This window comes from Contarinia nasturtii, unplaced genomic scaffold (assembly GCF_009176525.2).
Source record: "Contarinia nasturtii isolate CC-2019 unplaced genomic scaffold, AAFC_CNas_1.1 Cnas_scaffold_129, whole genome shotgun sequence".
Lineage (NCBI taxonomy): Eukaryota > Metazoa > Arthropoda > Insecta > Diptera > Cecidomyiidae > Contarinia > Contarinia nasturtii.
Genome location: NW_022197486.1, coordinates 9,131,476 through 9,157,791, shown reverse-complemented (window position 1 = coordinate 9,157,791; position 26,316 = coordinate 9,131,476). Strand labels below are relative to the sequence as shown.

Sequence of the window (26,316 nt, the reverse complement as noted above, 5' to 3'; positions counted from 1 at the left end):
ATACACACAATTTTTATTCATTACAAAGTTCTAGCGCATGCAGGTACGGACGGCATCAACTTTATCTAGTTTTTATTATTTTTCAAAATAAATCTAAATCGCAAACCAACGGAAATCCAGTAATAAAAAATTATCATCAAATAGTTTTCAAAAAAGAAGTGAATTAATGTGTAAATAGCCGAATGTGTTGCTGATGTGTGATGGTTAAATTGAGAAAAAAATGCGATTCGTAGTTTTTTTTTGGTTGGTCGCGGATACGGTCACAATTGTACACTCGTAAATGATTTGGTTGTCTGTCGAAAAGGATTTTGACTGCGACAGAATGGCGTCTACACACTACATTCAATGTTTGACTGAAGAATAATTTTTTTCTCGTCAATTTTCTGAAAATGATTTTTTTTCCGTCTCGCTGTCTTTCGGTCAGTGAGCCATGTGTATGCCGAACAAATGTTGATTTTTTGCGTTTTTTCGGACTCTCGAAATTTCAATTTTGCCGATATTTATATTATGAGTGCGCGATACAAATTAGCAAAATGGATTTGTGATTGATTGTCGGCCAAATGCAAATTGTATATTTATATAGATATTTCTCGCTATTGCCGACAAATTCATAATCGAAATAAAAATAGATCGTGAAAGTGTTTTCACAATTCTCTTCAATTGAATTGTATCTCGTTCTCTCCGTTTGCTTTAAAGGGAAAGAAATTTTTTCTTTTCCATTTAAAATTACATACAATTTGATACACACATAATTTTGGTTACAACATGCATAACGGTGTGTGAATAATTGGTTGAGTGTGGTGAGAGAGCACGATTTGGTATGTGTGTCTGTGTGTCTGTGTCTGTATTTATGCATATATGTGTGCGTGTGTGTGCACTATCGAGTGCGTTTATTAAGAAAGCGAGGTGAGGAGAGCAACAACAACGACGATTGAAAATAAAAGAAACAATATAAAATACACAGTAATCAACGAGAGAAAAAAACAAAATAACGAAAGAATATGCGAAATCATAAAAAAATTGTATAAATTATGAAAAGAAATGGATGGAAACAATTGAAAATACCGACGGCGAAATGAAAAAGAGAGTTTTCGAAGTGTGAGAGATGGTATTATTATTTTATTTTTTTCACTTCGATTACATTTGCTGGTGTTGTTGTTGTTGCTATTGCCATTACTTTTCTTTTAACGTCGGCCTCTTTGTTAATACCGCGACACAGTTGTACCAACCTGTCGTTGCAACTTCATACTGTAAAACGCCGAAAAACTTTAAAAGAGACGAGAACAGCGACGACGACGACGACGACGACGACGACACATAGACTGTGTTCATCGCACTCACACAATCACGCATACAAAACCTAAATCGCACACACCATTAAAACGTGGTGGTACGACGACGACCACAACGAGTTCATAATCTCGCGTTTACGAGAGAGTTTTTTCTGTTCATCGCTTTTTTTTTTCTTCATTCGTTCGACATTTAGTACATTTATTATGTGCATGTGTTTGCCAGTTCGACCGAAGTTGAAAAATTCCTGCGTATTATTTTTATTAAATTTTGATTTGATTTCGTCGTCGGGAAAAACACAGAAAATTTCGTTTCAGTGAGACAAACATTACAAATCAATCGCAATTTGCTACAAAATATCAAGTCATAAAAATTTTTTTGGTATGCAACCAATTCAATCACATCATGCAATTTCGCATGTCATTTCACCATACAAAAAAAATATATATACAATAGAGAAAGAGAAAAAAAAACGAAAATTGCGGATGGTGCAATTGAAAGCATGCAACGACGTTCGGCTTTTACCCATTAATTAGGAACCATTTTTAAAACAGTGCAAAATTCACAGAATTTAATCGAGATCACACTTTTTTTTAAGTTCACTTACGTTTTCATTTAAGTTGTTGTTGTTGTTGGTTTTTTATTTATTTATTTTTCGGTGTGTGCCGTTTCAATTTCACAGCTACTTGTAAATACAGTGTACATAGCGATGAGCACACAAACCAGATCGAGCGGCGGAGGTCGCAATCAAACTAATAAGAAAAACACATCAACCACAGGTGGTGGTGGCGGTGGTAATGAGACCAATTTCCAGAAGAAATCAGATCATGCCAAAACAGACAAAGAGAAACCACAGCTGTGAGTATTTTTGCATTTAGTCGTTTGTTACTTTTTTTTGTTGTTGTTGTTGATATTCCATTTCGTGTGTTTCAACAAAACTCACATTAAAACGTCGTCAACGTACGTACATACTTATTTCTTGAGAAAGTTGATAAAAAAAAAAACAAACAAACAAAAAAATAATGTGATACATTGTTATTGTTAACTTTGCAGCCATGTGAAACAGCCAACCGCTGAACAGATTCGAATTGCTCAAATCACAGAGATTAGCACCGGTTCAGATGATCCAAAAATGCGCGAAAAAGTGGCCAATTTAATGGAAACCACTCAGCGCACTGAAGAAGAGGTCTGTTGTGCATTATACGAATGTGACAACGATCTCGATCGAGCCGTCATTTTTCTGCTCGAACAACTTCCAGTTGTAAGTGATTTCTGATTTCATTCTTTTTTTTGCGCCGCACCAACTGCGCTCGTTTGTAAATCATTTTAACAATGTATTTTCGTGATTGAAATTAGGGTGCGTTCGAAACATCATCGAAAAAGAAAAAGAATCGTTTGGCCGGTACGGGTGATGCTGCTGCCACTGATGGCGAGTGGAACGAGAACAATAATGCCGGCAACAGTGGCACAAACAACAATTCTAACAACAACGCTGATTACCGTAAGTACCATTTTAATTTTCATTCCTGTGTCACTTTCTTGATCAGTTCACATCGTAGCAATCGAAAGATTGGCATCGAATCGAGATTGGAGATCGTAGTACACCAATGTCAAGTAACGTTTTATTCAAATTTGTAGAGAAAAATCGTAATCGCGGTGGTAATGTTCGTGTTGGACGTGGTAATTCAGACAGTCGTGGATGGCGTGGCAGAGAATCCCGGGAAAATGAACGTAATGCCGGTGGTTCTGGTGATAACAAATCAAACCAGAATAGCGGACCACGGAGAGGACCACCAAACAGTTTCCGAAACGGTGGATTCGGTGCCGGCAGAGGTGGTCGTTCTGGAGGGTAAGCCAATTTTTCACCTTTTTTCTCTGTCTTTCCATCGCTCATGAACCATTATAAGCAACATTTCATTGAATGTCGGAACATTTTCCAAGAATTTTTCGCCAAATTCAAAATGAGTCAACTTTTGTTTTGTGCTCAAATGTTGTTTATAGATTGTTTTGTGACTTTGTAGTTATTATGTACTTCGCAATCGTTTGCAAGTTTTCTATGAGTCATTTAATTTATGTTTCTATTTTTTTTCATTTCGTTTTGCCCTTTTTCTCGTCTATCTTCCATTTCATTTTCATATGTTCGATTGTGACTGTGCAGTCGCTTAGGGCCGAGAAGTTCACGAGATCAAAATCGTGGCAATTACTTTAGATCTCAAGATGAAAATGAGACAGCCGTCGATACATGGGATAATAATATAGCATTGAGTGCTGCTGAACAAACAAAATCGGATGACACATGGGGTGATTGGGATAATGAGGAGTACACAGGTTCTTTGGCTGATACCAAAGTCTTTACACCGAGTACAGTACAAAATCAAACATTATCACATGCCGAACAATTGTCAGCACCGCCGGGCTTAGAGCAGCAAATTCTCAGTCCACCGTCACAATTGACAAATGACGATTTGGTTCAACAGTACAGTGCGAACACTGTTTCAAGCACACCGTCGGCTGTATCGGTTGGTGGTGGAAGCGGTGTTGGTGGTGTTGCCACCAATAATAACAGCAATCAGGTGCAATATTCGGATCTTCATGTTCAATCGTCCACGAATGCATCGCATCTTCGACCAGCTATCGATATACCATTGAACTCGTCCTCATTGTCTGCCGAACAATCTCAGTATTTCAATTCGTTATCATCGCAACCAGTCAGTGCTGTGCAGTATTCGTCGCCATATGCCTGTAAGTCATGAATTTCATCATTTCTTTCCCTATCTATTTTTTTTGATTTTGCTTTTATTATTTGTTTAAAATAAGTTGGCGATAAAATGTTATGACTTAACCACGATTAAATTTGAAAACAAAAAAAAAATACTCATTTTCTCCGTTTTCTCTAATCGTTATAATTCGAATGATCATTTCGCAGATAAATCGAACATCAACGATGCTGATCAAGTAGTTGCCGGCCAACCACAAATCCAACCCGTTGCTAATCGTAATAGTAAACGTGCCCGAGTACCACCACCATCGAAAATTCCATCGTCGGCTGTGGAAATGCCCGATACGCTCAGCAATATTGGATATTTGGATGTACAATTTGGTGCGCTTGACTTTGGCTCGGAAGAAACGTTCGACTCGATTTCCGATAAATTCCAATCGTCAAATATAGTTGATAATTCACAAAATGTCACAGCATCTGATGTATCATCGGATTATCAATCGAAGTCCCAAGGTTCGAACAGTCTGAACCAATCTCAATTGATATCAAATCCCGACTCATTGGCCGGACAATCCGAGAATTTGTCATCGTCCGGCTATAGCCAACGTCAAAATAGTTCCGTTGTACAAACGCAAACTGCATCAGCTAACACATTGGCCAATGCTAGCGCTGGTAAGTTTCGTTTAAAATATTTTCTTTTTTTTCTCTTCGTTTTCATTTTTAGATCAAATCAAAAAAATTAATAAAATATTCCCTGTTTATCTTCTTTTTTTTCTTCCCTGAACACAAATCTTCTGTAGCGCTCGAACAATTAACAAAGTCTGATCATTATGTAAACCAATCAAATGTAAATGCCACATCTGTATCTGGGAATGGTGCAAGCACAGCAGGTACCTATCAAACATACACGAAAACGTCGACCGTTTATCAACCATCGAATGTTACGCCACAAGGGTACAACAATTCAAATTATGCAAATACACAAACCGCTTCAAACAGTTCCAATTATTCGTCGTCAACAAATACATATAATTCCTATAATCAAGGATCGGTGAATTCGTACCAAACGCAACAATCCAATCTAACTAATAGTGTTAATAATTCAAGTAGTGTAACGAATGTATCGAATAGCGGTTCAACATCGGTTGGCAACACCACTTCAGTGAATAATGCCAGGTAAATGTCCATATCATTTTTATATTTGTTTATTATTATTTTTTATTTCTTTGATCGTCGCCTCCCTCGATCATTATCAATGTGAAAATCCAAACCAATTTTTGATTACACATGCAAAAATGCAAATTTTTTATTTTATTTCACAAGCTTGGTGTTTTTTTTTTTCAATTCGCACCACAACCTCAAATCGCTTTTCTCAATTGATTTAAACCAAATAACATGTTTTCTTTTTGTTGTTGTTTTATTAAAAGTTGACATTGTTTTTTTTTTCTTACAATTTTTCCATGTCTTTTTTCTACTAATCAATGCTAATCTCGACTAATTCGTTATTTGCGTACCGCGTGTATGTTCAGTTCCAGTGCGAATACCGGATATTTGTCGAATCAATATCCGAGTAGCCAGACGTCATCTGTTTATCCAACGCAAGCGAGCGCTTATCAAAATAACCCGAACTGTGTGTACGGAAGCAGTAGTCTTAACAACAATAATTCAGGGTAAGTTTCAGAATTTTGCACAAAAAAATTAAAATGAAAAGAAAATCCATTTTCATATGTGGACAGCGGAGTTTCGATTCTGCCCACAAAATAAAAAGTCACAAAACCAAGCTGCAAGTAAATAATCGCACGTTTGCGTGTGTACATTATCGTTACTCATCATTTTTATTCATCTCTTTCGTCCACTCCGTAATCATAAGTGTTTTATAATTTTATTAGAGAGTTTGTATTTATTTATTTCTTTCTCTACAAAGTAAATGGAAACAACTCTTTTTCACTCACAAAAACACACACACACACAGACACACGTTCACACTTTTTCGATCGTTTATGGAATTTCATTAATCACCATCACCACAAACACATTTCAAATTATTGAAAAAATCGCAAACAAATAAACAACAGAAAGTAACAATAACTCAGAGTGTGTAATGTGCGCACCTTCAATTTTTAAGTATAAACAATTCGATAAATGTATTTTATCTTCATACGTTCGATCGTTCGTTCGTTTGCACTTTACTTTCAATGACAAATTACAAAGGCATCAATATTGCACCAAGGAAACATTTATCGAATTGTCGATACAGATACTAAAATCGAAATGATGAAAAAAAGAACCTTTGTTTGTACAGTTGAATGTAAATCAGTAAATATGCGGGTATTTAAAGTTTCAATTGTTGTTATGTCCATGTATCACACATATTTGTCCGAAAAACTAAACAAAAACAATACAAAAAAATGACCCCCCATTCAAATTGCATCATGGTAACCTTTAGGTACACGGGAAACACTAATACATCAACATCGCAGTACAGTAGCTTTAGTGGTTCAAAGATAAATAAAGACTCAACGCCAGTAACAACCATCTATGACAGGTACGTTTGACTTTTAACCCGCTTTGATCACCCCCTCTAACCCCACCATAATTCTGGAATGTTTGCCACTTGATATGTCTCGCTGATTTTATTTATCTGGCTCATTAACCCAAATTAAATTATTTATATAGATCATATATGATTTTGTATTATATTGTAACAGCTTTTTAATGTACATAAATCACACATACACACACCTATTCACTTATACTATTTATGTATTACTAATAACAACTCAAGAAAACAAAAGATATGACGTTGGTTGGATTTTTCATTGTTATTTGTTGTACCTTATGAAATGAACAAATAGAAAATATTTTAACTAGATTAAGGCGTAAATCGTTTGTCTCACCACATTTTATTAATGCATTTCGTTTCTTTTCGATTTTTATTTTTGTTTCTTTTTCTTTATTCTTTTACTTATCGTTCTACAGCACATTGTCAAGTAGCACGCAAAGCGTTGGAGCCAACAATTCGGCCAGTAATACAAGCGGTAACAGTAATAGCAGCTTGAGCTCACCATCAATTGGATTGACAAATACAAAGGTGACTAATTCCACAGCTAAAAGTACTGGAGGTGGAAATGTTGTGTCAAATATACCAATGGTTAGTCAATATATACCGACTGGAATGCCATTCTATCAGCAGCCTGTCTATTCCTATGAGGATATTCAGATGTTGCAACAAAGAATCCCGCCGCATGTGGTGAGTCCATTCGCCAAAAAAAAAAATTCTGAAATCACACACACACACACATACACACACTAAAAATCTATCAATCCCGATAACCATCAAACAATCAATTCGATTCATTCTTTTTTTCATTTGATTTAACCCAAATTCTTTAAGGTTTTTATTACTTTTTGCCTTCAAAATTTAGTACCCATTGCATCCTTGATCATAATCTTACGCACTTACTCACACATAAAAAAATGCATACACTTTAACTTATTTTTTGGGATATTATTTACCACTTACACATTTCCACTTGCTCTAAAAAAATTGACTCAAAACAATAATAACAACAACAAAAAATTGATACTCACTCTGTCCTTCCTTCTTTACTTTCTTCATCAAAATCATTTTTACCATTTGAACCATTTACCAACAAAAAAACCAAAATTTAAAACATAAAAAAATAAAAATAAAAAACAATCCACACGTATAGCGCACTCTCAAATGCAGATTATCTGTGTTCAGAGAGCATTTGACGGCTGTGCGCTTACGTACTCAGTAGGTTATAGTTGTTTAATGTGCATATTTCTTCTTTTTTTTCTCTTCTCTTCTCCATTTATTTTGTTTTTATGTTTGTTGACGTTTAACAAAAATATAGCCTGCCGGATATTACGACATAAATTATCAGACACCAACCAGCCTTGGTGCGTCTGGCGTGCGTGATGGTAATTTGGGTTCAGTTGCATATTCCACAATGTCTGATGGCCGTTTCACTCGTACCGATAATAATTCGAGTCCAGTCAGCAATGTTCCTAGTACAATGTCACAGCAAACTGGTTCCGGTGGTCCAATGTTGAATCTTCCGTATGCATATTTCTATGGTGCAAACATGATGCCCGGAAGCTATCAATTTGGAACTCCAGCCCTATATCCACAACAATTAGCTACGAATGCATCGTCAAATGCACAATTCGCAAAACCATCGTACAACAGTGCGTACGGTTCATCTGGTTATGATGCACTTGGTCAATCAACACAAGAGTATACAAAGACTGCTTATCCGGGTAGCGGTACACAACAATCGAAAGGACAAAATGTATCGAATCAACCACCAAGTGGTACAGGTTCGGACATTTCCTCATCAATGTATGGTAATAAAAACCATGCTGCTTTAAGCAAAGTCAATGTAAGTACTTCTTAACTATTGATTGGTTACGACGACGATGGATTTATTCAGTTTTTTTATTGGCCGTTATTCTCAACGGATTTTTTTTTAATATCTAAAGAAGTCAATTTTTGTAAATAATCATGGTGTTACTCCTTTTGCAGTCATATGAAAAAGGGTCGTTCCATAGTAATACACCTCCGCCATTTGGACAAAATGCCGGAGCCACATCTCAATACGGTGCACAACAACTTTACATTCAAGCTATGCCAGCTGCTTTGCATAACATGAACTTACCGCAACACATACATCAGGTGAGCCATCGCCAAATTTAATATCTCTCTTTCTCTTTCACATACACTCTATAATATATATATATATCTCAGAATCAAACAAGAAATTAAAATCGAATTGTTCAAAATAACTCACCACACAGTTAACATATAAGAGTCTCTCTGGTTATTTTTTCCCTTTTGTTTCTAACTGTTTTTTTTCTTTCGTGTAACTCATTGTTTTCTGATTTTCGATCGAATGTTTTCTATCTATTTTTTTTTTGTAATTTAACACATCGATTTAACTATAATATATCATCATTCGACGAAATTGGAAATCTTGTATAGAAACCAAATGAAAAAAAAAACTAGCAAAGGAGAGAATCTTTTTATTTTTATTAATAAATTCATTTATATTAATTCTCTGTGAGACGAGTTGAAAACATATGAATAATGTCCATAATTTGCTGCTTAAAATGATGATAATGTTTTGAAGAATGAAGGAAAAATCAGATTTATTGGAATAAAAAAATACACACACACATACACACGCAAAGAGAAATCGCATACAGCATTATATAAATCAAATTTTTCGTTTTTATTTTACGAATGATGAAAAGAAGTGTGTGTTCTTATGTTATGGAGAGGAATATAATTAAATTGTATTGTTTTGCGATTGGAGCTCTTATTCATTTTCTACTTCTAGTGAACGAAGTTTTTTTTTTGTTAGAATACTATATTTATATACTTTATTGAACGTATTAGTTAGATTTTTTACATTTACTCCACGCGATGGAATTTGCATGTCATAAATTGCTTGTTCAACCATTTTTCTTTTATTTTTTCTTTCTCTAAATTCGATTATTGCATTTGGCCCAAGTACATAATGATTAGTTTGATTGGTGAAGGTTTTTTTCATAATTTTTTTTTTATTCGAACAATTGTTTTTTTTTATTTTTGTTCTTATAATTTGTGTTTAGCAAATTTTTTATTATTATTATAGTCGAATGTGATGTTAGATTTTTTTGTTTCGTTTTTCGTGTTTATTTTGCGTGCACACTTAAGCAAGGAAACAATATATAAATATATTTTGTTCTTAAAATGAATGAACATTTCTTTCTTCAAGCAATCGATGCGTATAGAATCGTTCGTTTCGGAACTTTTCGTTGTTTTTCTTCTCTCGATTTGATCACATCTCACAACCACCGTTTTTTTTGCCTAATCAATTTTTTTTTCGTTCTAATTTTTAAGTTGCTAATTTCATTCAAATCACCCGGATATTTGATATATCATATATTTTATAAAATGAAGTAATAAAAACGTATTTTTTTCTTTTTTTATTGTTTTTTTAGGATTATTTCTTTTAAAAAAAACGACGAAAAAACTGATAAATTTATTTACTTAAATTTAATTCAATAGATTTAATTACTCGAATTTTTCGACTTTACGTACCTCTTTTGTTTGAAGTTCTATTTTTTTTTTAAATTAAAAACCAAGAATCAATATTTATGAAAATGAACAATATAATATAAATACAATCTGCTTTGTGAAATTAATTGAACATAAAAGTAATGTGTCGATGCTACCAAAAAATAATGAAACGAAACAAAAATTCGGCGATTTTTGCAGAATGGAAGGAAAAAAGAGAATCAAACCGAAGTGCCTCTGAATTATTAAGAATTATGGAGTTATATTTTTTGTGCAAATGTGAAAAAGAAAAAAACGTGTTGCGAATGTAAATGTTCACGGCGTCATAGGAAACAAAAAAAAAACGTTATATTGTTTATGGAAGGAAAAAAAATTGTATTAAAAGTATGCAAAGAACAGGCAATAATGCTTAACAGAATATGAAAAGTATGAGAAATATGTAATAAAGGAGGTTATCTCGCCTAAAAATTAAGATAAACGAACACGAATCGAACCAAAAAGTAAAACAAATGAAAATAATTGGAAACAAAAAATTTAAATAAACCAATAAACATACAATATATCAAGACATCATACAGCTCAATTAGTAGGATATGTAATTTAAGAAACATAACAAATATAATCTGCAAATTAATTATATGTTTATAAAGCTAATGAAAAATGAAACAGTCAAAATGACTATTGCACCGTAATTGCCGAAGAACATACAAAATTCAAGCCAAACACACACACACACACACACACACACATACTTATAGATGACGATGATGATACACGTATGACCGAATTTACACCCAACTTTCCAAGCCAACCAAAATCAATACACACACCGATACAGACACATACATATATATTGAAAGAGCGACAAAATATTGAGATTTTTTAATGAAAAATAAAGTGATTTACAATGAAGTCGAAAATTGAGAAAAAAACATAAGAGCCAATCAAATGTAATGTTATTTATCTAAAAAGAACTTTGTTTTTTTACTCCGTCTCTCTCTCTCTCTCTATCTCTGTTTCTCATACACACACTCTCACTCTCTCGTTGTTCGTGCGGGGACATTGAATTATATTAGCAACGAAAACTTAGCTCATTAGTTTTATTATTCTCCTATGAAAAATGCATGGCACAAACACAGAGAATGGTAGTCGAGATGTTGTTCTCTTTTCTCACTCTTACACACATCATTTTTGTTCAATTTGCAATTTTAATTTATGTCTGATCACATTATAGAACTGTTTTCCTATTAATTTAATTAAGATTGTGTGCTAAAAAAACAAACAATGAAAATCAAAACGTACATCAAATTAGCTAGTTGTATTTTTTAGAAGTAGAGTTTTTTCTCCTTGCGACTGGTTTCTAAACACCTTTTCTTTAAAAACATATTTTGAAGTCCATTTTTTGCATAGTTTTTTCTCTTTGTCACTTATTTGTTCGTATTTTGCACCTAAATGTTCCTTGCTTACTTTTTAGTCAGACCAATGTTTTTTTTTTGGTTTTGATCAATTGAAATTTGTTTTTCCATTCAATTGATAAATAAGAACAAAAATATATTGAATGTAATCTTTAGTTTTAAACAAAACTCTGACTATTTTCGAGAAACAATATTTCACAACAAAAGAATTCACAACAAAAAAAATTAAGATGAAAAAAAAAAAATCAAAACAGTCAAGCTTAAGAAAGAAATTTTTTGTCAAAAAAAATGTGAGAAAAAACTGAACTCAATCAAAACAAAACAGAAACAAACAAACAATACTTTATTTTGCATGCAAATGTTTATTGTTTTTGGTTTACAATTTTTTTGTTCATCCTTAGATGGACGGCCGAGTCTATAACTCATCAAAAAGGGTAAGTTTCTTTTTTGTTTTTGTTTTTATTTTGTTTCAATTTTTAATTTTCAATTTCCATTTTCACACTTTTATTTTTAAATTTATCATTTATCATTGCATAACTCTTGCGTAATACAACGTTTTTTTTTCCTCGTAATAATTAGTTGTTTTTTTTTTGCTGCATGTTGTTGTTAGAAGGCTAAGATCTGTTGAAGCTTTAATATTCAAAATGCTTTTTAATCCTCCCTAGTTCCGTTTTGCTGTATCTCTCGCACACCTTGTGTATCCTAATTAAACTGTAGAAATGAACACAACCGTTTGGTTTTACTAGTTATGACATTAATCATTTGAAATATGGCATCGTTGCTAATCATTTCGTTAATATTATTTTTAAACCAAGTTTGCATTCGAACATAAAAGAGACAGTGATTTGTTTGAAAATAACATTAATTTGTATTTTGCTGTATGTAGTTCTCTCATGACTTTCCTTATGAAAATGATGTAATAGAAAGATATCATGTCTCTCTCATACACACACAAACATACATACACACTTTTTCTATGTCTCTCGCTCAACGTTTAATCTTTTGTTGATTCTGTATATGTATATTTCCAAATGTGTCAATCGATCTATCACCAAAAATCCGATTGTTATAGACTGTTGATAATAATTGTAAACACAAACACATTATCATTCTTCTAAGATCCGAAAAGCATGACCGACACAAACAAATAATGAAGCAACGACTAAAACATTTATTTAAAAACAAGTTCATATGTCACATATATCCACATGTATACATTTATAACCATACAAATAAAAATCATTCAAATCGCAGGCATTTACTATGAAATTTACTAATTGCATCGTTTAATTCTTTTTCTCATTCGTTTCAAAATAGGACTCAAATAATGCCGGCCAAAGACAACAAACCAGTAGCCAGGGAAAATCCAGCACTAAACAAGGCTATTCACCATCATACTGGACCGCACAGAACTAAATCATCAGAAAAGAGAAGAAAAAAAAACATAACATCAACAACAGCCCAAAACAGAAAATAATCTAGACACACACACATACACAAAAACTGAATCCAGTGAGATGAGAAAAACAAAATGAAATCTCTCGAGGATAATATTATGGGAGACACATTTACTTGATAGATTTTTTTTTCGAAATTAAGCTATATAAATTTAATTGAAGAGAAACATGCAGAAACAAAAATCTACATTGAGTATGATGAATGTGAGAGATGAGAGAGAACAGATGAAGAATATACAGAGAAATTAAAAAAAAAAAAACGAATAAAACAAGATTACTTTCATTGAGATAAAATGATGAGCTGGAGATTTTTTCACAGTAATTATAAATAACAGTTTAACCACAAGTACACGAAAAAAATGAGAAAAAAATGCTATTGATAATCTAAATGATAGTAAAAACAACAGAAAAAAAATTAAAAAATAATAATAAACAATTAATTGAAATAAGGTTTAAGTGTGGAAAGTACATATATGATGAAAATGAAGATGGAGAAGAAACAAAAATTATATTATAATTAAAAACAAATTGAATTATGAAAATTTATTAACAAAAAATGATGCAAAATAAAAAAGAAATTTGAACAGAAAATCGAAATTTACGACACCCAACAACAATAACAAAAAAAAACGAGACATACCAAATCAACAACAGACAGTTTTATAAATGATGCAGCATACACTTTGTGGAAGCACATTTTATTTTTCGGTATCACCATACACCCACCCACACAGACACACATTCATACACGCAAGTGCGATGAAGCCTTTGATGTTTCCCTTTTTGTCCACATTCGAATCGATCAAACCGCACCACCTCGGATAAATGATCGATCAATTTTACCTTGTCATACATACACATATGCATGCACTTTGCTGAGAACGGGACAAAGCATATGCTGATTTGACTTATCGGCAAACAATTACTTATTTTGAGATCTGTTTATTTTCATTTTGTGTTCGGTTTCGTTTCGGTACGATTATGTTTTTGGATCCAGTTTTTTTATATATATAAATATATATATATTGCGATAATATGGGAAAATGAAACTAGACAAATTTAATAAATGAAAGAAAAAAAAGAAATCAAATTTTTTGCATAACAAATAAAAACTTTCTTTTTAAAAAAACAAAACCAAACAAACAAATGTATGTTAGAATGAATCTGAGTTGTTTTTATAATTACGATTTGGCACCTTTTTTACCTTTGTACACAGCTAGCAGTATTCTGTATTAATTGAGAATGCGAACACACTTTTTTACGACTCCAAAATGTTGTCCATGTTCTTGAATTTTGTTGAAATTACATACAATCAATTTAGAAATTTCCATATTGATTTTCATCGTATAAATCCAATTTTGCACGAGCAAAAGAAATGGAACACCAAATCTGCACTTTTAATCGATATGGTATAATTAATTATTGTGTGTATGTTTGTTTGTTTGTATTACAGATTATGTGTAAAGGGTCTCCTTCCAATAGGCGAAGCTAAAGTAAAAAACAGAACATGACATTGTGCACGCTAACGTATCAATTTTGTGAAAATATCATGAATATAACAAAACGATTTTATTAAATGATGACAGTAAAAAAAGGGAATATCATTATTTTAAGTCAACTTTTTGATTTTTGTACATGTGATGAGATCCAATTTGTTCAAACTTCATGACTACAATGATGTGTGAGTAGGATATAAAGTTATTAGACCATGAATGAAAAAAAAAAAACAAACAAACAAATTGAGCCGTACATTTCTTTTGTTATCAAGATTATAGCATTTCCTTCATATTTTGATAAAGAATACAAGATTGAAGGGGTCACGATGATAGATCAACTTTATTTTTATCCTTTCGTCAGAATTTCTATAATTCATACAAATCTAGTAACCAATGACATTTGGTACATGCTATGCATACTCTTTTGATGATAAAATGGCACTTGGTAAAGGTAACGTATTTAACTTGACCATATTTCGTGTTGAAAGAGTGTCGATGAACTGGAGTTGCATTTTAAGATGATGTTGCGATGCTCCTCTATTTCAGTGGTTTTTTTTCATGTGAACAAAAATCAACAGCAAAAGATAAAGGTAAGCATGAAATCTGCTCTCACTTTGATATATTTATGAGAGAAACACGAACAATCTGATGTGTTTTGGTTGTTAAGAAATGTGTGTTGCTTTTTTTTATTTGGTATAAGAATTACATATCTTATAAATCTTAACGAAGAAATTTAAAAGAAAATTGAAAGAAAAAGAAAAGAAGCTTAATGAGTTAGTTTGATTCACTTGTGAACGTGAATGAATAGAATAGTAACATTTTTTAATAATGATAATCTCTATGTGCTGTGCAGTAAATTATTGAATGCCGCATAAGCGGTCTCAAGATCGAATAGCAATTGTCGCACTTGTGATTCGCTAAGTTCATCAGATGCTTGCATCGCGTTCAATGTATTGAGCCAATTGGTAACCTTTTCTTTGCCCTCAAATCCCGATGGGATCAATGACAAACGATTCATTGTGTCAACCAAATCACGTAATTCCGGATGTAATTCGTCCATTGCTTTGATTTCCAAACGCAGTTTATCCATCAATGTAATAAACAATGAGACAATATCGGCGATACATTTGCTTGTGTTCCCTTTGTCATCTTTGATTGTAATTGGGCGATCCTCTTTAATACGTTCCAGTGCAGCTGTACAGTCCAGCCGGAATTTCTTTACGAAGGCATCCACGGTCTGTTGAGTGAAAATGTAAAACATAAACCATTGTTATTAGAATGATTTGTTTATCGCTCACAATAAAATAAAATAAAATAAAAAAAGGTCTAAATCGTAATAATACTTACTGGGAATTCATCGCTTTGAACTTGTTTAAAGGCCACTTTATATTGCACCAATAGTTTTGAGCATGATGCTGTGTATTCTTGCGGTGTAATACAATCCCAAATGTATGCTTTTTCCAAATTTTGTAACGTATTTATTAGTGCATACAGTTCAGCCATATTATCGTACTTCTCACGTTCGCGAGCATTTCGATACAATTTCACCTCTTCATACAATTCTGGATGATTTTCTTGCATGTTGATTGCTTCGATTCGATGTATTCGATGATAAAAAAAGATTAATTGAATTGAACACCTGAAGTCGACAGTTTTACGCCCGTTCACAACAACAATTTGGATTTTCTTGCATTTGACAAGATAAATCGCAGTTTCGTTCAATTTAATTCAATGACTATGACTCAAAAAGTGACTTTTTTCTATCATACTAATCGAATATTATGACAAAAGAATTTTGTTATTCAAGCTCACATACACTGGAAAACTGGCGTGAAGTTGGCAACATTGAACATGACAATTAACGCAAATGTCAAAAAATATGTTGTCATCTTGTGATTTAAAAAAAATACAAATCGTTTGAAGTGAGGTCGTGTTTATTAACATTTGTCGACTTTTGATTATTTTGGCTGAAATATTTGGTTTTAAAGAATTTAGAATGCATCTCAACTATTCAGTTGCATCAAGTTTTTATTTATGATTTGCCTCTTGAAATATCTCGACAACTTCATACAAAAAACATTGAAATACACAATTTAACAGTCGAGATGCTAAGCTTAATCAATAGCATCTTTGAAACAATCGTTTTCAGGTTGAAGTTGCCCGGAAAATCAAACATCGATATTGAATAAAATTGGAAAACATCGACATTGGAAGTATTTATTATTTTTTTCACTTTTTCCTCGAAAATGACAAAATTATTAAAAATTAAATAGTATTCATTGATTCGAACAGTGAAAGTAGTGGAGATTCAGTTTTTCATCGCAAACAGGACCAATTTCGTATTTTTTGCAAATGTTCAGCTAAACTGAATCGGAATACGGGGCCACTATTTTCCTGGCCGTCTGCTCCAAATTGAAAAATCGGATGGTAATTCGATCGGATCTTTTGTTGGTTTGACATTTCCAATTACTTTGTTGGCTTCAGCTAATTTTGCTTCTTTTTTCTTCTCATTAAATGGTAAATGCTCACTTTTGTAATCGGTAAAATAAGTGAAACATAATAGTTCACAAAATTTAATTGTTGATAATCGCTGCACTTCCACGCTATTCCAAGTAACTGTGATTCAAGTATTTAGTCAGCTCTGGATCGGTTGTTCGATCGTCGAATGTTTTTACCGAAATCGGACTAGAATCAACTTCCAAATATGGTGCTATCGACGATAAAATATAGTAGTAATAATTCAGGACTATTCGCATTACGCGATGACGGCATGAGATTGTCTTATTATTTTTGAATTCAGGCTAAGTGCCAAACCCAATTGCAATACTTTCTTGAATTTCTGGTCTATTTTACGTCCTTTGACTTAAATTTGCCGGTGCCCAAACCAGCCATCTAATCTTTTCTACGTGACAAAAGTTCGGCAGCTGGATCAACATCAGCCTGATCAAAATCTTCGCCAAATCCGTCCATGACCAATGTGATTATTTGTGTGTATGTTAAAGTTAACAGAAACATACACAAAAAAATTATAAGCAAACAATAATGCGAAACGGAAACACAATAGACTGGTCAAAGCGCTAGACAAAAGAAGATAGGAAAAAAAATCGACACAATAATAATAATTTTTTTAAATCTCGCATCATCTTCTTGCACAATTTTAAAAAAAATTCAATGTTTTGATATGTTTCTTACATGCGTGAAGTTGGCAAAATTTTAAAAGCTTTGCAGAAGAAGAAAAATATATATCGAAAGCGGCATCCAACGAAAATAGCGCCAACTTGAAAAAAAGCAGTCGACAATGTAACTTACGATACGAGCGAAAAACAAAACATATATAGGTCAATACAATTAATAGTTAGTTTGTATGTGCGTTTTGTGAATTCGGGGAATTCTCTTTCTCTATTGTTTGACATTGAAAACAAGATGATAAATACGGTGAATGCAATGAACAGCAGAATAATTAATCGACGCATACAATATCTATAAACTATACTTGTTTTTGATCACCTTCAGCTCTCTGTATACATTGTGCATAAGATGAAACGCATCGACTAAATGAAATCACAGTCATTATTTGCTGAATAAGATAATGAGAAATGATTTGTTTTCGCTGTGAGAAAGTGTGCATTTTCAACGATAGATTTGAATACGATCCAGTCCGGAAATGGCCATACTAATAATTACCTCGGCGTGTATCCCTCATGGAACTTCCGCAAATAGAATTGCGATTGACAGAGATTGCATTTTCGATTTCAGACTGATAACCTGTTTCAATAAAAGCAAAACAATGATTTTGTAAACGATCTATTTGTTTTTTTTTTTTTTGATTTTTTTTATATATTTTTTTTATTTGTTTAACTGTAAATATTTACAATTCACCTAAGTAAAATCTGATTTTCTTATTACTTCTAATAAGTTCTGAACGAACACATTTTCACACTATCATTCGGTTCAACATTCACTTAAAACTTAGCTTTTAATGAGAAGGAGAGAAAATAATTAGTTTTTATAGATTTTTTGTTTATATCCATATTTCGAATCAAAATAAATAGTTTCATGCTCTTGTTTCGTTTTAATTTTAGTAAAATGATTGGCTCAATGATGTTTATGTCAATTGAGCAATACTGTAAATGCTCTTCTTCATTTTCGATTTTGTTATTTCATTCAGAAGTAATTCTGTCGCAAAGAAGTTTTATTTCGGTAATTTGATTCTGAATGTTCGCCAAAAAAAAAAAAAAAAAAAAATAAAGAAAGACGCGGGTTGTCATCGACAATTTAAATTTCGAATTATTCACGATATCGAAAGTGAAAGAGAAAAAAAGGCCACACATTTTATTTACAGTACATTATTGTGTCACATACATACGCGCACACACATTCACATTGAGATTGGCTTCGACAGCCAAATTCTCTCAATTTTATTCTAAATACAGTGTTCACATATCATTTTGTTTTAGATTCACAGCGATGTCCCTTTACTTTCGATTAATCGAAAATTTTCAATGTTGCTTTTGCCAAAATAGATCACTATTCATTTTTTGTTGTTGTTTTACTTTCTTACGTTTAAATTTATGTGATCATTTCAACTGTATACAATTGTTAATAAGTAATAGTAAAACTAAATTGTTTTCCTGCGTTTACAGAATGCCATAAATCGTTTTTTTGTTATTGCGATCGGTGGCAATGTTTTCTTAGTTGAGTTCTTTTTCCTTTTTAGGAGAATACACATCGTATATCGTATCATTGTCACATGTACAATAATAATCTAGTTTACTAAAAATGTATCGGAATTTAAAAAAATCTGAGAAATATGTATAGATCTAATTTGTAAGTATCAATTATCAATTTTTTTGTTTGTCTTAATCAAAACAAAAATATGAACCACTTGCAGTGAGTTTTTTTTTTGAATTGCTACATCATTACATCATTCTGTATATAATCGACTAACTCCAACAATAAAATTTCATTCATTGCTAAAATCAACTGCGTTCTTCTCTTTAATAAAAACACTTTTTCTCCTAATTAGATTAAATTACAAGTATAAAATTAATATAAAGCAAAAGAAATGACAAAAATTACACGTAAGAGAAGGTTGGAGCGTACTCATGCGCATCATATTTTAAATAAACTTTGATCGAAATAATTCTACACCGGCACGACGACTTGTCCGACTTTTCTGGCTCGCGTTGAAAAACCTTTGCTGCCGTCCGGTCCGATGGGTGTTCGTACAAGATTTTCGCTATTTTTATTTGTATTCATTAAAAAACTGTTGCTACGTGATCGTGGCGATGAGCCATATTCATTCATGGAAGAATTTGAGAATTTTCGCTCATATCCCGAATCGACGGACACTTTTCGCAAATCACCGTTTGAATATTTGCGTGGCATTGAATCATATGTGCCGGAAATTTTTCGATAATGATCACAACCATTGCTGCCTACAGAAATTTTTCGATCATAATCACCATCAAATGAAATGCGACGGCCACCATCTGAACCATTCGACATACGTCGATCATAGTTCATGGAAGTATTTGAAAAACGACGATTGTGATCGGAACATTGTGAAATGCGCCGAAATTGATCGGACGAACATTGTGACGAACGACGTGAACATGCACAAAAATCAGAGCATCCGGACAGGCGACGATTAAACATTGGCCCATCGGAACAATTAGATGTACGTCGTGACATATCCGAACAGTTTGATGTTCGACGTGACATTTCCGAGCAACTGGAATAACCTTCGGAACAGCTTGAATACTTACGCGATAAATCATTGTTGCCCATCATTGTATTGCTTACACGACGTCCAAAATGTTCACAATTATCATTGTTAAACGAATATTTTCGTGGACTTTGTAGTGACGGCACATGTTGATGCATTTGCATTGTTGGTGACACTGATTGTGGATTCGATGATGGTAAATTGTTGCACAAATGTTCTGGTTTCACATAGAAATTTGAGCTATTTCGTCGTAATTTAAAATCGGTATTATTTGCAGCCGATGATGGTGGGCGACTACGTTCGCTCTCTGTATGTGGTGTGTTTGCATAAATGTAGCTTTCAATTAATTTGGATACACTAGCCTTTTTACCAGTTTTCTTTTTTGGTGCAACCATTTCATACAGATGCATTTCGGTTTCCATTGCCATTGCATTGCGTGCCGATTTCGATTCGGTGTACTCAACGAAAGCGCATTCCTTTTGATGCAATTCCGGATATTTATTCATAAATTGACGAACATCGGGCGGAATTTGTCCGCCAGCATGTAAAATTCGTATCAATGCAATTTCACCAAATTTCGAAAAAATTTCGGATACTTTTTCAATGGTTACCTTATCGATTGGTAAATCGGTTGCAACAACCGTACGTGATGGCATCGTTTCATCGAACACCGGCAATGCTTCTAAGCGACGAATTTTTGTGCCCAAATCGTTTACTTCGATAATTTTGCTCTTCAATTTAATGGCATAGCCAACGACACGCCAATCCTTGGTCAATTGACGCACACGTTTGAAACTCGATATCAACTTCAAACTAACAAAACCTTCTTTGTTACGGCGAACGTGTTTCAATAAGAATGCATCTTTTAAAATGTTCTCGTTGGAAAAATAGAATTCAACTTGTTGAACAATTTTCTCTGACATTTCGTCTGTGGGTATTTCAATGGGTTCGTCGTCGTCTTCGTCATCGCTCTTAATTTCTTGATGATGCTCTTTGTTGGTATGTAATTTTGCCATTGATTGCTGTACATCACATGAATCTTTGGCATTTTCATCGGACGACACAGCATCGGAACTATAATCGTGTTGGGCCGATTCGTTTGAATCACGACGCTGTTCAAACGATGAAAATATACGACTATCACTGTCTGATGTTGCCGGTGAATCCTTTGTTGAATCGGTTAATGACGTTGTGCGATAGTGTGAAGCGCCCGGATGAAATTCTTTTAAATTGTTCAAACTTTCTTTGAACAATTCACGGTGCTCCAACACCGTATGATTGTCCATAATCAATGGTGATAAATGATCAACCTCTTCAGTTTCTTCCTCTTGTTCAAGATCGATTGGCGTATTTGATAATGGCACCTCATGCATTTCCTCCAAATAGGATCCCTTTGACACATCACGAATATAAATTAACGAATTTTCACATTCATTGGTCTTATCGCTGCTGTCACTATCTGATATCGATGATAGATCCGATACCTCTGACTGCACATCTTTCACATCTGAATCTGAGCTCTCCTATAAATGCGAGACGGGATAAAAAGAGGGCAGACGAAAAGAAAAATTAATTCTAACTGAAAAACGATTAAACGATTACTAAGTCAATATGGTTAAATAATGGTTGCGTGTAGGGTGAATGATATCGTATCCGTGAATCGAGGCAAATTCAGTCTCTCACTCTCTCACACACACGATGTTTTTGCTTTTTTTGTCTATGCTTTGAACTGAATGCAAATATTTAAATTAATATTTAGCAAACCACCTCTGCATGCAATGCTCTTTGCAACTACAATTTACTCTTTGGCTAATAGATCAAAAATGTGTCCCATTTTTTTCATCGATTTTAAATTCGTTCACACACTTACGTACGTACGTACGTTAAAATGTGCGATGTGTGTTCGAAGCAAAAACGCAGCACCCGTCAACCGGATTCAATCTGTGTTTTTTTTTCCATTTTCTTTGCTGGGTAAAGCCAACTTGTTTCATTTTTGTGTGATTTGCAGCGTTAGTTGAGTATTATTATTTTTTTTTCGTTCAAAGATTTGTATCGCAAAATACTGCTGTTATTGCTATTGCCGTTGCATTGACATGTACTTGGTTTGTCGAATGCGCTATATGTTTTCATTATTACGTACAATTTTTCGTGTTTGGCGTACAACGCTCAACCACACTTGGTGCGTAAATAAAAAGTGCAAATTTATGCGAACATTTGTTGTTGAAGGTTTAAAATTTATTCATTCGATCAGCTTTTGATTTGGAACTGTACCACAGCAGCAACAGCAATTATTGTCGTCGTTCAGCGAGATATATGTTGAATAGCTCGAGAAAAGCATTGAGCATGATATCATATATATATCGCATGAGACCTTCTGAAAGTTTTACGACGATATTTTTTTTTTGCCACGCACACTCCAAATTTTTCCACTTCTGATTGAAGCAAACAAATGTTGCATTTTAACAACAAGGAAGCAAACGTTTCAAAAAGAAAAACGAGAGAAAATTGCGCTTTTTCTTGCTTGTAATTTTGATGTTTGTGCTCAAGGTCGAGCGGAAATCCATGAAATGGGGTGCTTTATAATTAGAAATAGAGGCAGAGACGGAAAAGGGTGATAGATCAAAAGCAAGGGAGCGAGAGAAAGAAAATAAATGTGTAAATATTCTGTCATGCCCCTTGGGAACACATTAATTTATTTATTAATTGTGTGTATGTGCCGAATCTCAGTAGATCGGTTTGTCAGAGTTCACAATGAGCAATATATGTGTGTGTGTGTTTGATCGCTGATCGAAATAAAGCACATTTAATTTAGGTTTATTTTGTGCTGCAACGCTCCGTATTCTTTTTAAACACAATTTAAAATAAGATCTGTTTGTTATTGTTGTTGTTGCTGCTGCTGCAACAGCACTAGCTTTTTATTTCATAGCAACTTTGGGGAGTTAAATGAGTGCGTGCGTGTTAGAAAAGAATGACATAATATAATAAATGGCATTAAGTAGATCTAAAATGTATTTATCTTGCGAACGACGAAAAACCCTGTGTCTGCGAATGAATGAATAAAAAAAAGAGTCGCGCACGCCTTTTAAATCAGCTCTATCTGTCCTCTGTACGAAAAATTGTAAGCGTATGAAAAATGTGCATTGTGTGAGTGAGCGCGCTCGCGCACGCCTGATTCATAGTTCGACTGAAATTGATCGAATGAAAGGCCAGATTCAACCGAGCTAAAAAAAATTAAGCATTTCAGCTTATAAATAATATCTCATACGCACGTTTTATGAGCGCGTACGAAAACTTGAATCAATCGGCACATTCATTCGATATGCATGTAAACGGTATGAATATAAGTGGAAAAAAAAATTATGGAAAAGTATCAAAAAATATGCGCAAAACGAACGAAATATTGATGAAGCAAAGAAATAAAAAAAAATGCAAGAAGCAGAAACATTTAAAATGCTGTCGAACGCTGTTGGCTTGCCTCAATTTTGATCGATTCAAAAGAGAACAAAAACACACACACACATGGTATGTATATATATGCGAGCCGATAGCAACGAAAGCGAAACCGAAACCGAGAAATGGTCTGGAAATATGTACATATGTGGTGCATACTTGAAATGATATGGTACATGTGTGTCGGAGGCAATGAAAATGTGAACGAAAAAAAAAACTATGAATATTGTTAATTGGAAGTCAAGCCGACCATTTTTATGATGAATTGATTTTGAATTGTTGAGATAGGACCCGTTGGCATATTACCTGCGAGGGATTGAGTTGAATCGGTTCGTTGAGAGGTGCTGCTGCGGCTGCTTTCGTTGTCGATGACATCGTCGTCGTAATAATTACGGTATCAGTGGTGCCAGTAACATTGTCCGATTTTTGGTTGGATGATATTGAGTCACTTTCACTTTTATTTAATGCTGAATTGGTGACGGATGGTGCCGTTGTTGTGACGCTGCTCGTTGTCAATTTTGCGACAGCTGTTGCAATTAACGATGCTGATGCTGTTTCACTCATGACCATTTTTTGAACAACGCCCGTGTTTGGTTTATCCAACACATCCATGTTATCGCCCGAATTCGTACAGAATTCGATCAGATCAACTGACTTTTGTTGCTGTTTCGATGACATTTTTGCTGGTTTTTTTTATCTTCTTCTTCTTTGTTTTGATTGAGTCTCTTGATATTTTACAACGGAATTCGATATTCTGTTCTATCTGGAGCTTTCTCTCTCTCTCTTTCTCTCTTCAATTCAATAGATCACAGTACAAGAGAGAGAAGGGGGAACTCCAATTGTATGTGGAAGTACTATGATATGGTCTATTTTTTTTATTCAACACTACAGTTGTGATCAATCAACTGAGTAAATTGTCTTGTTTGTTTTATTAAACTATTATTTTGGTTGCAATTCAAAATGTGTGTCGATTTGCGCTTTTAAATTTGAAAGGTTTGTTTTTCTCCAATTTGCATGAAATTTATCCGTTTAATTCTAATCGATAATAGATTCAAATGCAATGGTTTTGGCCTCGCGCTCGCGCGTGTTGTTAAACAGTTCAATTGATTTTTTTTCGCGATTTGCTTTGTTTCGTTTTAAAATTATACGCCGAATGAATCGCACTGTTCTCTATTCATTCAATGTAATTGTCTTTCTATGCACTTTCACAAAACTATCACACGGTTGCTGCTGCTGCTTTTTTTTTATTTATTTCAGCTAAAACAAATTTCGTACTATTTGTTTGTTTGGTGTGTGCCTTTTTCAGTATTTTTTAAAAAATCTTTTTCGGGGTCGAAATTTCTTTCTGACTCGCTTTTTTCTGCTTTAAATTTATTTATTTTCTTCCTTTAGAAAATATGCGCCGACGACAACGACGAATTCAATGAAAGTGTTTTTTTTTTCTACTTCTTCTTCGATGTTCGCCTCTGTATTTTTATAACGCTTACACTTTACTGCTATTTGTTATTGTTGCATTGTTGTTTTGTCTGCTTTTGCTGCTTTTTTTTCTTTTCGCAATAGTTCAGTCTAAACGTAGTCACAGCGTCGTGTATCTCTCGCTCAGTTTTGGTGTGAGGAAAACTGCGAAAGAAATATTTACGAAAAAAAATACTTTCTTTTTTTTCTCTCTCTGTAAGTGCTTTCCTTTTTATTAAATTTTCGGTATTTCGAATGGAATATCTGTTGTTATTTTTTTCTTTTTCTTTCTGCTTTTTTTCGTTTCGTTTTCTCGGGTTTGTTTGCAGCGATTTTGTTTTTCTCTATTTCGTTTCTTTGCACAATGTTCACATACAATAAGAGGCCACAGAAAATAATGCTTTCATCGAGTTTCAGTCAATGGATTATTACTTCAGAAGCACTTTACTATGTAACCGTTTATGACAAAAAAAAATAGAGTTCGAGACAAACAAATATAGCCCATGTGTGTTTGTCGCTGCTTTTTTTCTCGTTTAGAAGTTTTTTTTCTGTTTGTTTGATAACCGAACAGACACTAATTCTTTTTTGTTTTGGTTTGTTTTGTCTCTTTAATGTCGTAGCCAATAAAGTGTTTAATTTTCTAAATTAAATTAACGAATTGATTCGAGAAACGTCTTGTTGTCGTATTGTTTTTGTTGCTTTGGATTGCGTGCGCATATCTTCCGCACATAAATATTTAAATGTTCATTAACTGACTGTTATTTTCACCTTTGCGTTCTAATTTTTTTTCTTCTCTGTGTTTGTGTATCAATTGCACAATTTGATGAATTTGTCTTTGAATTGTTCACTTTCTGTGGGTTGCACTGTAATTTGAATTTCAACTGAAACTATTACCGTATTTTCTTTTCTAATTTCGCGCACAAAACTTTTATGAATTCATTTGACAAGAAGGTGGACTTAAGTAGTTTTGTTTTTAATTTGATTTATTTGCATAGAACATTTAAATTTGGATTCTTTCTTTTTTCGGTGTTGTCTGGTCTTTTTTTTTGTTGGTTGGTATGACGAGCGTTGAAATTTTTTTTAGTTCCGTCGATGACGAAAAAAATTATAAAATTAAAAAAAAAAACGTTACGAAAAAAAGAAAGTAAATCCGAACACAATTTGAATTATAGCTCTGTATTATTATTATTTTTTGTTTTCGGGGAGAAGAGAGTGTATGTG

The 26,316-nt window shown here is 33.4% G+C and overlaps 3 protein-coding genes across 10 annotated transcripts; 1 reads left to right on the top strand and 2 right to left on the bottom strand.

Moving 5' to 3' along the window:
* The first annotated feature begins 22 nt into the window (after nt 1–22).
* Nucleotides 23–13,247, top strand: LOC116348850 (protein lingerer). 8 transcript variants are annotated; one of them, XM_031780075.1, is made up of 15 exons: nt 23–43; nt 1,973–2,148; nt 2,344–2,551; nt 2,647–2,791; nt 2,929–3,139; nt 3,449–4,032; nt 4,217–4,681; nt 4,810–5,185; nt 5,539–5,679; nt 6,456–6,554; nt 6,989–7,100; nt 7,888–8,415; nt 8,559–8,708; nt 11,911–11,943; nt 12,827–13,247. In XM_031780075.1, the coding sequence occupies exons 1-15, from the start codon at nt 38–40 to the stop codon at nt 12,923–12,925; spliced, it is 3,333 nt and encodes a 1,110-aa protein (XP_031635935.1). In that variant the 5' UTR covers nt 23–37; the 3' UTR covers nt 12,926–13,247. The 8 variants fall into 8 exon arrangements, with proteins under 8 accessions (XP_031635935.1, XP_031635884.1, XP_031635917.1 ...); XM_031780024.1 differs by having other exon boundaries at nt 6,989–7,259; XM_031780032.1 differs by having other exon boundaries at nt 34–119; nt 6,989–7,259.
* Nucleotides 13,248–15,115: 1,868 nt separating this feature from the next.
* LOC116344147 (vacuolar protein sorting-associated protein 28 homolog) lies at nt 15,116–16,275 on the bottom strand. The gene is made up of 2 exons (XM_031772574.1): nt 15,810–16,275; nt 15,116–15,699 (listed from the first exon to the last, which is right to left on the bottom strand). The coding sequence occupies exons 1-2, from the start codon at nt 16,041–16,043 to the stop codon at nt 15,301–15,303; spliced, it is 633 nt and encodes a 210-aa protein (XP_031628434.1). The 5' UTR covers nt 16,044–16,275; the 3' UTR covers nt 15,116–15,300.
* Nucleotides 16,276–19,023: 2,748 nt separating this feature from the next.
* Nucleotides 19,024–26,058, bottom strand: LOC116344052. Its single transcript, XM_031772430.1, has 2 exons — nt 23,947–26,058; nt 19,024–21,713 (listed from the first exon to the last, which is right to left on the bottom strand). Exons 1-2 carry the CDS (start codon nt 24,316–24,318, stop codon nt 19,608–19,610), a joined length of 2,478 nt encoding a protein of 825 aa, XP_031628290.1. The 5' UTR covers nt 24,319–26,058; the 3' UTR covers nt 19,024–19,607.
* Nucleotides 26,059–26,316: the final 258 nt, after the last annotated feature.

What these genes read in the sequence shown, in the direction of transcription:
- LOC116348850 (XM_031780024.1), top strand. An exon ending in CTGCTTTAAGCAAAGTCAAT is followed by an intron (nt 8,416 to 8,558) that starts GTAAGTACTTCT and finishes CTCCTTTTGCAG; the next exon opens with TCATATGAAAAAGGGTCGTT. An exon ending in TCTATAACTCATCAAAAAGG is followed by an intron (nt 11,944 to 12,826) that starts GTAAGTTTCTTT and finishes GTTTCAAAATAG; the next exon opens with GACTCAAATAATGCCGGCCA.
- LOC116344147 (XM_031772574.1), bottom strand. Translation starts at nt 16,043, where the DNA reads ATGCAAGAAAATCATCCAGAATTGTATGAAGAGGTGAAATTGTATCGA. An exon ending in TTCAAAGCGATGAATTCCCA is followed by an intron (nt 15,700 to 15,809) that starts GTAAGTATTATT and finishes TTCACTCAACAG; the next exon opens with ACCGTGGATGCCTTCGTAAA.
- LOC116344052 (XM_031772430.1), bottom strand. Translation starts at nt 24,318, where the DNA reads ATGTCATCGAAACAGCAACAAAAGTCAGTTGATCTGATCGAATTCTGT. An exon ending in TTCAACTCAATCCCTCGCAG is followed by an intron (nt 21,714 to 23,946) that starts GTAATATGCCAA and finishes TCGCATTTATAG; the next exon opens with GAGAGCTCAGATTCAGATGT.